Here is a 13973-nt window from a genome sequence, read left to right as displayed (position 1 = left end):
TATAACTATTTGTTTTGAAATACATAACTGGATAACACCATTCTCTAAAAATATAACATGTTGAAAAGGTGGAAGATTTTTAGAATAATGATAATTCTGATGGTTCTGTTTTTTTAATTTACGTAATAAAATTAGCGTTACCTAGTTCAACCCCCACCATTATACAGATAGAGCCTGGAGAAAGGAAGTAATTTGCTCAAGGCCTTGCAGTTACTAAGAGGCTAAAGAGGGAGGGACTCAGGCTTTTTGACTCTAAAACCTGAATCTTGACTTTGTAAAGGTATTATCTTATAATTTAACGGGCTACTTACAGTACTTTGGGATCCTGTTCTCCTCTACGAATGGGGCCTTTTTGACCTAGCAATTTCAGAGAGCAAAAAACTAATCTCTAATGTATTATTTCTATTCAGATTTTCTATAGAGTAAGAGTAAATGTTTTCCAAGTTCCCCTTCTTCTCCATCACTGACTCTCAAATGAATTACTATTTGGAATTCCAAAGTAGAAAGGAGTATAAAAGTCAAGCTCCTCTCATTAAAATATGCAGAAATTCTGCTTTGACTTCTTGTTTTGTCCTTGAAGCTTCTGAAATACTTTCATGATATTTTAGGCCTCAGAGAGAAAGATACATACATATACACTACAGGCTACCTTCTCTCTCTCTCTCTCTCTCTCTCAAACACACAGGGAGCAAACCAAAAACGTTCAAGTCACATGACATAAAACTTGCATAAGTTCCTAAATGCTTAAGTCCAGTTTCTGCAGTCATCTTGTCCTCTACCAATCAATGACAAACATCTCACAGGCCACACTTTGAGGAGCGATGTTCCAAGCAAACCAAACCTTAAAAGATGCTCCTCATCAAATCAGAACATCTAATATACTAAAAAAGAAGTCAGAAACTTACTTCTTATCAAAAAATGTTGAATTTTCTTTTCTTTTTGTGAATCCATTGGGTAGAAGTTTTAAATTAATACCTTGCTTTCGAGCACGATTTTTCATAAAGTACATCTAACAAACAAAAACAAATAGACAAATTAATTTTCAAATAGCTTAAATTCCAAAAGCACATAAAACAATGTTTAAAACATAAGTTAAGATTTATCGAATACTTACGCTTCACAAACTACACTAAACAGCAATATATCATTTAATCCTCACAATATTATGAAGCCGGTACTATTATTACCCTCATTTCTGCTATTTCAGAGATGTAAAGTCTACATTTAAATTTAGGTCTGTCTAATTGCAGTCTGTGCTTTTAACCATGTATCTTATAAGCCAAAAGAAGAATTTCATGAGGATTTTAAAAAAATACAGGTTTTAGCAATCACAGGGATTACCGATACAGTTTTTTTCCTTCTTTTTTACTGATGGTTTCATACCATAGTTAGCTATATATATGCCTGCTTCTATTTACTCTGCAGGTAGGTCATTCAGGGAAGGAACTATGGCGCTGCCTAGTATAAGGCTTAATTTAAAAGTAGCCACTGATGTAGGATGTACAAAATGAGGTACGAGAATTCTAGCTCTGACATGTATTATTCCACTGACCACGTAGGTTGGTTGAGCTGAATTAGTCAACTCCAGAGAGTACTGAAGGAAGTAATATCATCAAGGAAGAAGAAAGATCACTCAAAGAAGTGGCAAAATATAAATGCAACTTTTAAAGTGAGTGGCATGTAGACTTTGCAATGTACAGAGTTAGACAATCAAGTCATAAGTCAAGAGGAAGGGAGGGTGCGTAAAAAATGACTTAAGAAATTACATGCAATTTCACAGTGCATGGAACTTTGGTTTCAGTAATGACAGTGATTATAAGGACCCAACTCTCCTACTAAAAACATCTAAGAATGCTATATATATTTGTGTGTATATATATATGTGTGTGTGTAAATATTTTTAAAGATCACCTTAAAAGCACTGAAGAGCTGACAGAAACAAGAAACTACAGGCCAATATTTAATGAAAAGTTAAACTCAGAGAAGCAAAAAGCACTGAAGCCACTTTTGCTAATTATGGCAAATATAGGCTTCCCCTTTCTAGAGCCTCCTCAGCAAGACAGTTGAGATCCAGTTATGTTTGTGGAACATAACATTTCATTTCTCAAATGAAATGAAACTGAGTCACAGAATAATACACCCTCAGGATAAGGGTCACCAGAGCATACTAGGAATTTTTTTATTAGTCTGACTGGAACAGGGGGAAAAAGAAAAATCCATTAGAAATTGTCTAGCCTGGCCATGGCAGTCCATGCTCAAACTGGAAATGATTTGCCTTGCTTTGGGATTACTGTAATCTTAAGCCTTCAACCTGGTTTAAGACAGTCTAGATCTGCAATGCTTCTAGGTATCTGGTAGAATAAAAGAAGGCCTTTTTATTTATTCCAGCCTTCAAACAATTCTCATAAGTAATTTTTAAAGGAAAAAATAAAAGGAGTACTCAATAAAAAATAAACAAGCATAACCAATATAAGAAAATAAGAGGGTCTTCCCTGGTGGTCTAGTGATTAAGAATCCACCTGCCAATGCAGGTTTGATCCCTGGTTAGGGGACTAAGATCCTATATGCCAAAGGGCAACTAAGCCCAAGTGCCACAGGTGCTGAGCTGTATGCTGCAACCACTAAAGCTGATGCACTGTAGAGTCTGAGCTCTGCAACAACAGAAGCCACCACAGTGAAAAAAAAATAAAGAAGAAAGTAAGCCTCAGTATACAGGAACCAAAAGAGAAAAAGAGATTCAGTTAAGAGTTACAGATTGTCAGAATGGAGAAAAACTAGAACTATATGGTACTTTAAAGACACACACAGAACATAAGGATACAAAAAGGCCTTAAGTAAAAGTCAGTGACAAAATACACCAAAGGAGTGAAATAGTTTAATAACAGACAAATACACAAAAAGCTAGAGACAAAAAGGGTTACAACATAGGGCCAAAGGTTAAATACACCAATAATTTCCTGAAGTATGCATCTAATAACGTACCCTTAAAGCATATGAAGCAAAGCTAACTGAACCACAAGGAAAAACACACAAATCCTTCTGATTTTATCTACTGGGAAGTATTAACATATGTCTCTCAGTAACTGGTAGAAGAAAGAAAGAAAGAAACCAACAAACAAAAAATCAGAAATGTTATAATTTGAACAACGTATTTAACAAACCTGACCTAAAAGGAATATGTTTAGAATAAGATATTTAGCAATTGCAGAATATTTACCCTGCTCCCCCAAGAAAACAGGGAACGTTACAAAATTTGACTATATGCTGGGACATAAACACAAGTCTTAACACATTTTTTAAAAAATGAACTCAGAAAAAAATATGTTCTTTGACCATAATGCAATTAAGCTAAAAATAAAAAAGGATATAACAGGACACAGTAACTAAATAGAAAAGGAATCCGTAATAGCAACTGATCTAGAAAAAAAGACACAAGTAAGCAATATCACAACTGATAATACTACAATTCCTACAGACACATTAAGGAAAATGTTATGAAGAACTTTATGTCAATACATTGGAAAATTTAGGTAAAATGAACAAATTCTTAGGAAAATGAAGTCTTAAGACAGAATAATGACGTGAGACAGAGAAAACCTGAACAGTCCCATTAATAATAAAGAATAAACTTCTGCAACCTATTAAAAAATTATATCAAACTCCCAAGGAAGAAATAATCCCAATGTTAATGTATTTAAGAACAAAATGGGAACATCATCAAATAATTTTATGAAACTGGAATCACATCAATAGAGAAACTTAAGAATACCAAAAAGGAAAATTAGAAGTTATCTCATTCATGAACAGAAATGCAAAATGAATGAAAGGATAATGTCTTCACATATATAACACAACTGAATTCTGCAAAGTATAAAAAGCATGATATGATAATACACCATGCCAGTTTAGCTTAAAATAGAAAATCAGCTAAAAGATTATTCATATTCTTATTAGAATATTATATATTAAAATAATAAAATATAGAAAAAACATTTGATAAAATATAACCACCATTCATGTTAACATGTGTTAGCAAACTGGGAACAGAATTTCTTTAATCTACGTATCAAACTATAGCTACAAACTGAAAAGTAAACATGGTGAAATCTTAAAACTTTTCCCTCTATGATCAGGGTTATAAAACAAAGATATAGAAAAGAGCTAACATACGAGGCCTGAAACTTTTCCTTAGAAAGCTCTGTTGGCAACGTTTGCTCTTGGCTGATGTCTGGTAATTTGACTGACTGGTAAATGGAACCTAAACTGACAAAAAATTTCTCCTAAAATGGTAGGAAAAATGGTAGGTTCTGCTTCATTATGCTGAAATTGTACAAAAATGTGGTTTTTATCTGCTTTCCTTCTGCATGTATGGAACTTGGCAAATGCTAGGCTAAGGGTGTTTCTGCAACCAGTCCCCATAAAAACCTTGGGCACTGAGTCTCTAATGAGTTTCCCTGGTAGACAACAAACTTTAAACATTAGTTATCACAACCCGTTGCCGGAGGAAATTAACTGTGTATTGTATGACTCCAATAGGAGAGGAATTTGGGAAGCTTGTGGCTGGATTCCTACAGGCTTGGCCCCATATACATTTTCCTTTTGCAAAGTTTGCTCTGTATCCTTTGACTGTAATAAACTTTAGCCATGAGTTCCATTGTATGTTGCATCCTGTGAACCCCTCGAGCAAATCATCAAACTCAGGAGTGGACTTGAAATATCTACTATCATCACTACTATTTCACATTATCGGAAGTTCTTACTATTCTAATAAGGTAAGAAAAAGAGATAAAAGAATAAGGACAGAAAGCTAGAAACAAATTGTGATGAACTGTTTACAGAGAAAACCTCAAAAAATCTATAGATAAGGTATTGGAATAGATTTTAATATGGCTACTACCATAAAATGGACAACAACAAACACTTTCATTCCTGAATACCAACAAAAAGATAATAAAAAAATTTAAAAGAAAATACTATTTAAAATACTATGAAAACATAAAGTACTCAAGAGTAAGTCTAACAAAAAATGTGCAAGACCTTCACTGAGAAAATGACAGAGGTGTTAAAGACCCAAATAAATGCAGAGATACAACAATCAAGGATTTAAATATTCAATGCCATAAAATCCAATCACCCAAGTAACTCTACAAAATAAACGCAAATCCAATCAAAATACCCAAGTGGGGAAGGTAGGACTATAAATCAGTTGGCTGATTTTTCACATCTGTATAAAGTTGCAAAGAGCCAGATCTGTATTTCAGACAATACTCTAGAAAACAGTCTAGAAAAATGGCTATGGTCTAATCTAAACAATGAACAAAGTGAGAAGATTTACTTCTTCAGTGAGTTCAGGAAAGACTATAATAGTTGCAAGAGACAAGAGGTGTAACAGAATAGAACAGACAGGCCAGAAACAAACAGGCCAAGCATATGTGGATGCCTGATAATATGACAGAGATGGTCCTGCAAAGCAGGGGAGAAAGGATGAAGTTTTCAATAACTGGTGCTAGAAAAAGGAGATTATTCATTTGGAAAATTAAATAGGACCTCTACTTCACATGATAGACAAAAATCAGTTCCATGTTTACAGACATAAATGGGAGACGTGATACTACAAAGCTTTCAGAAAATCATTACAGGAGAGAACCTTCATAACCTCAAGGTGGGAAGGATTTCTTTAAAAACACATAAAACTATTAACTATAAAGGAAACACAAGACAATTTCCACTACATTAAATTTTAGAAAAGCTGTTTACCGTAAGACATGAAAAACAGTACAAACACAAGCCACAGAATGAAGGATTTATAACATACACAATCAACATCAGCATCTAAAAATACAAAGAAAACCAGTAGGAAAAAACAACAGACCAAAGACAAGATGAGCAAAGACTTAACAGGCATACACCACAAAGGGGAATATCCAAAGACCACGAAAATATTTGAAAGGTGCCCAATCTCACTAAGAGGCTTCCTTGATAGCTCAGTTGGTAAAGAATCCACCTGCAATGCAGGAGATCCCGGTTCAACTCCTGGGTCGAGAAGATCCACTGGAGAAGGGATAAGCTATCCACTCCAGTATTCTTGGGCTTCTCTTGTGGCTCAGCTGGTAAAGAATCCGCCTGCAATGCAGGAGACCTGGGTTCTATCCCTGGGTTGGGAAGATCCCCTGGAGAAGGGTAAGGCGACCCACTCCAGTATTCTGCCCTGGAGAATTCCATGGACCGTATAGTCCATGGGGTCGCAAAGAGTCGGACACAACTGAGCGACTTTTACTGTCACTTTCAATCTCATTAAGAATTGGACAACTGTAGATTAAAAATCATAATAAAGTAACAGAGCCATCAAACTGACAAAAGCTTAAAAACAATGACCAAGTCAAGAATCTGGAGAGGATGTAACAACAGGTATACTTAAATACTGTGAGTATAAACTGGCATCACCACTTTGGAAAATATTTTGGTAACATACAGTCAAATTGAAGATATGCATACTCCACAACAAAGCAATTTCACTCCTAGGTATGAACTCCAGAAAAACATATGCATAAGCAAACCACAATTCCTAAACAAAAGTGTTCGCTATAGCTTTGTTCATAAAATTTATTACAGAAAACCCAGAAATAAGAATGGTTCAGGGATGGGCATAACATGGCAGTAGGAATTCTTGAGAAGCTGGTTATGTTCTCATTCTAGATCTACGTGGTAGCTACATGGATGCTCACTCCATAATTATTACTAAATGGTATATTTCTGTTTTATGCTTTTTATATGGATGCCATATTTCATAAAAAGAAAAATTTAAAAAGCAGTTTATCCTTTTTGCAACCCCATGGATAGTAGCCTGCACCAAGCTCCTCCGTCCATGGGATTTTCAAGGCAAGAGTACTAGAGTGGGTTGCCATTTCCTTCTCCAGGGAATCTTCCCAACCAGAGATCGAACCCAGGTCTCTCACATTGTAGACAGATGCTTTACAGTGTGAGCCACCAGGGAAGTAAGTATATAACTTAATGATGTTTAATTAAGCTCGAGGAAAAAAAACTTGATGTATGGTAATTTTTCTTTCAGACATGTGTAATGTCATGTCTGTACCAATAATACCAATAAAATAAAACTGTTTAAAGAGTATTAAAATTCTGCAACTCCAATACCACTATGGTCTCTGAAAAACAAAGATAATTCCATGATGTGATTAAGTAATATTAAATAATTTTTAGAACAGCAGTTGGAAAATATTTCCAATATGTAAGCTTTTAATTGTGCACAGTGCTTAAGGAATGAAAAAGAAATTAAAGAGTATAACAAGTTTATTAAAATAGCAAGTCTTATTAGCCCTTCTTTCAAAATTCAAATCTAATCACTTCCCCTGTATAGCACAGGGAACTCAGTGCTTGTGGTGATCTAAATGGAAGGCAATCTAAGGAAGAGAGGATATACATTTATACATGTTGCTGATTCACTCTGCTGTACAACAGAAACTAATATAACATTGTAAAGCAACTATACTTCAATTTAAAAAAACACATCTAATCACTTCCCAATAATTCTGTGATCAGAACCACAACAACAGCTCTGTAACTGATCTCCCAGCTTCCAATCTTCCACTCTTGCCTATTCAAGTCCACTTTCCAGAGAGCCTCAAGAGTGATCTTTCAAAAAGCAAACATGCTCAATTGCCTCCCATGGCCTCCATTTTTACTTTGAATACATTAGGAGACTTCATCAGTTTCTTTAACCTCACCGTTCAGCATGCTCCTCACTCAACTATGCAACAGTCACTGGACTCCTCTTTTAAGCCCTCAAACACACTAACTCTGACCCTGATTCATTCTATACTTCTGCTTTTGTCTCTGTCTGTAAAGTCTTCCTTCAAACGATCACGTGACTGCCTCTTTCTCATCATTCACATTGCTGCTTGATGTCATCTCTTCGAGAAGACTCTCCTGACTACTCTCAGAACCCCCTTCCCCCACAAACACCGTTTTGATTTTCTAAGGATATCAGCCCTGGGATTTCTGTGGAAGGAATGATGCTAAAGCTGAAACTCCAATACTCTGGCCACCTCATGCGAAGAATTGACTCATTGGAAAAGACTGATGCTGGGAGGGATTGGGGGCAGGAGGAGAAGGGGACGAGAGAGGATGAGATGGCTGGATGGTATCACTGACTTGATGGACGTGAGTCTGAGTGAATTCCGGGAGTTGGTGATGGACAGGGAGGCCTGCCGTGCTGCGATTCATGGGGTTGCGAAGAGTCAGACACGACTGAGTGACTGAACTGAACTAAACTGAACTAAACCTACTGTTGTCCTCTATCTTTCAGATGCACTTAACTCTATCTGAAATTATATTTGTTCCTGTACTCATCCCCTGTCTCTCCCGCTACAAGTTCCATGAGGGGAAGGACTTAGTTTTGGTCACTGCTGTATCCCTAGCAAGTGGAATAGCCCTGGATCATAGTAGCCACTTAATATACTATTTGTTGAGTGCAAAGAGAAAAAAAAGAATCTATTTGACTAGAAGAAATTCTAACTGGGAAAGAACAGAAGAAATACTTACATGTTTATTGCTGATTGGTCTTTTCAAGAAAGCATCTCTAGAAATATGGTCTGCTGTTCTTGCCACATCTTCTAAAAATCGATAATCTACAAATTTCAAAAAAACAGAAAAATAAATAAATGATATATGCCTATGGCCAAGAAGCATCAGTCTGCTATACATAAGATGGCTTACCACTTAGGAGATTCATTTCTGTAAACTGTTGTATTGAAACATACGCAGTTTTATCTCGAACTCCATTACATGTTAGTTCTGCTTTGTGTTTCTTTACACAGGGCAAACTGAAGGGACAAAGAGAAGGAACTTTTACCCTTTGAGATAAAAAGGGTACACGCAGAGATAATAAGGTAGAAATTACATATATACCTGCAGGAATACCGCAAACAACGTGGACATCTGTACTTTGCTTCTTCTGTACCACAAGTTTCACATCTACAAAAGCCCACAAGAAACTTAATAAATTATCAAATATTAATTCTATATATTTATTTATAAACTTTTAATCCATCACAATTCACAGACATGCAGTCACAGTGAATAAAGTAGATGCAAGTAACTCTAATGAAATAATGGACAGCTGTCAAACATTATTAGAAAATTCTCCTCTAGGAAACCATCTCTAAATGACACTACATTTACAATGTTGTTTAATGATAGGTAATTCAAGAAAACATGTATTACATTTAAAAAATTATCTCACTGAGACTTCCTTTTCTAAATAATCAGACAGTGAGATCGTTTATTGATATTTTAACTTTGTAACTCCTGACACTGTTAACAACTGTGTGTGTGCACATACCCAGAAGTCCAATCCATGAGCTGTGTATATATCTTAAAGGCAGACACATTCAGAAAAAGAAGACCCAGGCAAATTTAAAGAGCAGCAGTTGCATCTTTTTTCCTCAGTTCCTCACCCAACTGAGAATGGGCACCAAAACCCTCTAGAAATACTACTACCCATCATCTGTCTCCAACTGATCTTTCACTTGAGTGACAGTGTACAATGACAATCAAACTACAAACAGACAAGCAAACTACATGTTGGTTCACTGTATTCGAGACAGAAATGGTCCCAAGAATCTGACTACTCTCATGCCACATGATCACACTATAAAGAAATTAAATCAAAAGCAAGAAATGCTCACAGTACCCATAGAGAAACTAGCCAAGTGAGCGAGTCACAATGTATTTTGCCTAATTTTAACTTACTCCACTTTTCCTTGTTGGTTTTATTAGACTGTTCCTCACACCTATCCTCTCTCAAAGGAATACTGAGCAAAGGGCATACAAAGTCAAGCCAGATTCTGGTCCACGGGTTTTCCGGTCCCAATAATTTTCACTTCCTAACTTGGCCACTGGACACTAGTACCAACCTCACATATTTCCACAGAATTTGCTGTTATCAGACAAAACCCTCCTTTCCTAATCGCCCCTCCCTCCACCACTCAGACTCCCGGCCCAAACTCGCGCTTATTTTTCATTATTCCACACCTTACTGATCGTGTAGTTTCTTTCAACCTAGATAACAAAGGACCTTCACAGCTCTGCCCTACCTTGACATGGCCAGTTTCCGCTTGGAGCCCACTGAGGGATTTATTTGAGGCTCTTCTTTCACCCTTGTATCATCCATCATTTCTTCTTTGGGGAAATACTTCTCTTCTTTTACATACACTTCATCCATTATTTCCTCCTTTTTAATATTCTGATCAAGAGACACTTCCTCACGTTTAATATCCAAGCTATCTTTCTTCTCTTCCTTCACTTCCAGCCAGTCCATCACTTCTTCCTTCACCTTCACTTTCTCTTCCTTTATCTCTGTTTCTTCCACCTTTTCTTCTTTGACCATCAAACTACTATCCATCTCCTGCTTCACCTCCAATGTGGCTGGTTTTTCCTCTTTCACCTCATGTCCGTCCTCCTCCTGCTTTACCCACTGGCCATTCAGCGTACCTTCTACCATTTCTGACCAGTCCATTACTTCTTGCTTCACAACCGTTAGGTCTATTCGCATCTCCTCTGCTCTTCGTCTACTTTCTTCTTCCCCTGCCTCTGTCTTCTCCATTCCGGTCAGACCATTCTCCGCCCCACCATCGCCGGACTCCGTCCTTCCTCTCTCTTGATCTGACTCGAGACTTAGCCGCGCCCCCTCAGCTTCACTCTGGAGACCTCCTCCCGACATCTCTTCACTTTCAGCAGCAAAATCCATCAGCTCAAGATCCTTGACCTCCGTTGCCACTCCGTCCTTCAATGTGTTTGGTTCACGCCAAGAGGGCTGAGTTACATGCAAAAACACGAAGAGCTGCCCACGTGCATAACAGAGAAGTAGCAAGCAGTGAACGCCGACCCGGCGCGCCTGTCCCAACGGTCGTAAAGCAACGCTTCCGCGCCGTGCCCTTTCACGACTCATGGAGCTCTTTACGGCTCTGCGGCTGTCCCGCACAGATCTTCCCGGGATCCGTCTGAGACCACGCCCACTTCGATCCCGCCTGCGGGGCGGGGTTTCATCAAACCCTTCCCTTGGAGAGGCGGTGCTTTCTGCACGGGGCCACATGCTTCCGCTTTAAGAGACCGGAGGAGTTCAGGATAAGGGAGAGAGGCGAAATCCTAGCTACATTCGAATGTGAAGACCTACCCTACTCTGTTCTAAGCTTGCATGAAGATGGAAGAAATACCTAATAGCACTATTCTCTATGCTTGAGTTTCTTAAGCAGTACTCCAGAGACGATGGTATTATAAATCTCTTAGTTTAGTTTGATGTTACGTGTAATAATGTATGGAAATAAGCTAGCAGTGATAAAACAAACAACATATCGTCTCTGTTATTACCGGGAGGTTTCAGGTAGAAAGAAGGCATTATTTTTATTCTTTCAGTTATTTGTCAATAACAGCCGGCATCAGCCAGTTCCCTATTTACAGCATATATTTAAAGACTGGGTCAAAAAATCAGTCTCCAGGATTTCCTAGAACTTATAGGGGAAAAAACCCAAAACAACCCTCAATAAATGAAAATTTTCCTGGCATCCATTTCAGTTACTTTTGTTGTTGTTGTGTTGTTGAGTTGCTAAGTCATTTCCAACTCTTTTGCAAGTCCACCAGGCTCCTCCTCTGTACTCTAGGGAAGAGTACTGAAATTGGTTGCCATTTTCTTCTCTAGGGAATCTTCCCTACCCAGGAGTTGAACTCGTATCTCCAGCGTGTTTGCATTGCAAGTGGATTTTTACCACTGAGCCACCAGTTACTTTTAAAGATTGTTATCATGTACTGATAACCATGATGGTATGATCACTTACCTAGAGCCAGATATCCTGAAATGTGAAGTCAAGTGGGCCTTAGAAAGCATCACTAGGAACAAAGCTAGTGGAGGTGATGGAATTCCAGTTGAGCTATTTCAGATTCTAAAAGATGATGCTGTGAAAGTGCTACACTCAATATGCCAGCAAATTTGGAAAACTTAGCAGTGGCCACAGGACTGGAAAAGGTCAGTTTTCATTTTAATGCCAAAGAAAGGCAATGCCAAAGAATGCTCAAACCACTGCACAATTGCACTCATCTCACATGCTAGTGAAGTAATGCTCAAAATGCTCCAAGCCAGGCTTCAGCAATATGTGAACCGTGACCTTTCAGATGTTCAAGTTGGTTTTAGAAAAGGCAGAGAAACCAGAGATCAAATTGCCAACATCCGCTGGATCATGGAAAAAGCAAGAGAGTTCCAGAAAAACCTCTATTTTTGCTTTATTGACTATGCCAAATCCTTTAACTGTGTGGATTACGATAAACTGGAAAATTCTGAGAGAGATGGGAATACCAGACCACCTGACCTGCCTCTTGAGAAACCTATATGCAGATCAGGAAGCAACAGTTAGAACTGGACATGGAACAACAGACTGGTTCCAAATAGGAAAAGGAGTACATCAAGGCTGTATATTGTCACCCTGCTTATTTAACTTATATGCAGAGTACATCATGAGAAAGCCTGGGGTGGAAGAAGCACAAGCTTGAATCAAGATTGCTGGGAGAAATATCAATAACCTCAGATATGCAGATGACACCACCCTTATGGCAGAAAGTGAAGAGGAACTAAAAAGCCTCCTGATGAAAGTGAAAGTGGAGAGTGAAAAAAATTGACTTAAAGCTCAACATTCAGAAAACTAAGATCATGGCATCTGGTCCCATCACTTCATGGGAAATAGATGGGGAAACAGTGGAAACAGTGCTAGACTTTACTTTTTTGGGCTCCAAAATTACTGCAGATGGTAACTGCAGCCATGAAATTAAAAGATGCTTACTCCTTGGAGGGAAAGTTATGACCAACCTAGATAGCATATTGAAAACCAGAGACATTACTGCCGACTAAGGTCCGTCTCGTCAAGGCTATGGTTTTTCAGGTGGTCAGGTATGGATGTGAGAGTTGGACTGTGAAGAAAGCTGAGCACTGAAGAATTGATGCTTTTAAACTGTGGTGTTGGAGAAGACTCTTGAGAGTCCCTTGGACTGCAAGGAGATCCAACCAGTTCATTCTAAAGGAGATCAGTCCTGGGTGTTCATTGGAAGGACTGATGCTGAAGCTGAAACTCCAGTACTTTGGCCACCACATGCGAAGAATTGACTCATTGGAAAAGACCTTGATGCTGGGAGGGATTGTGGGCAGGAGGAGAAGGGGACGACAGAGGATGAGATGGCTGGATGGCATCACTGTCTCGATGGACATGAGTTTGGGTAAACTCCGGGAGTTGGTGATGGACAGGGAGGCCTGGTGTGCTGCGATTCATGGAGTCATAAACAGTCGGACACGACTGAGCGACTGAGCGACTGAACTGAACTGGTCATGTACTGGGCATTAAGAGTTTTCACTTAATGTTTGCATAGTGTCTATGAGATACACTATTTTTCTCTGTGCGTAAGGAGACTTCACAGAAATGGATTTTTAGCTGTGGGCTGCTTTCTTTTACTCCCTCAAATTCTGTTATGGTTTGCAGGATGCTCAGCTGTTATCACTCATTCACACTTGATGAAGGAGTGGGTGAGAAGAATGAGGATATTTTGAAACTTTAGTTGAGGCTGCACTGATTGAGCAGCACTGGAAGTAGCATTGAAGTATGTTGGGAAAGTTTTGTGAAATTTTCTTATGGGTTAAGGTAAAGAGGCTTACAGAGAAGTCCTGACAGTGTTTTTTGAGATACTTAGAGGTACCAGCTGCCCATAGAGTCAAAGAGCCTTACTGGTAACCCTGTTAGCGATCAGGTTTGTTGGACTCCTTAATCAATAGAAATTGCTGAGAGACCAGGCAAGAAAATCAAGCATGGCTTTATTGGGAGGGAAAGCAAGGAACAGATGATTTTGCTCACTGCTTGGAATGGGGGAGGGGTGCTCCAGGGCAAGCTGGTTCCTTGTATGGGGTGAGGGTAGGGGTGGGT

At 38.4% G+C, this 13973-nt stretch overlaps 1 protein-coding gene across 3 annotated transcripts in view; it reads right to left on the bottom strand.

Annotated features, from left to right (window-relative positions):
* The window catches only part of ZNHIT6 (zinc finger HIT-type containing 6), a 57626-nt gene extending 46826 nt beyond the window's left edge, over positions 1-10800 (bottom strand). For 2 of the 3 annotated variants that reach the window (XM_068965228.1, XM_068965230.1), the window contains exons 1-5: positions 10113-10800; positions 8926-8991; positions 8734-8840; positions 8560-8645; positions 906-1009 (exon numbers count right to left, since the gene is read on the bottom strand). In XM_068965228.1, the coding sequence (XP_068821329.1) occupies positions 906-1009; positions 8560-8645; positions 8734-8840; positions 8926-8991; positions 10113-10765 (1016 nt within the window). In that variant the 5' untranslated portion in view covers positions 10766-10800. The remainder of the gene's footprint in view (positions 1-905; positions 1010-8559; positions 8646-8733; positions 8841-8925; positions 8992-10112) is intronic. The other variant, XM_068965229.1, reaches the window with a different exon arrangement.
* Between the last annotated feature and the right edge of the window lie 3173 nt (positions 10801-13973).

Source organism: Capricornis sumatraensis, chromosome 2 (assembly GCF_032405125.1).
Source record: "Capricornis sumatraensis isolate serow.1 chromosome 2, serow.2, whole genome shotgun sequence".
Lineage (NCBI taxonomy): Eukaryota > Metazoa > Chordata > Mammalia > Artiodactyla > Bovidae > Capricornis > Capricornis sumatraensis.
Note: the sequence above shows the minus strand (reverse complement) of the source record. Positions and strands in the feature narration are given on the sequence as shown.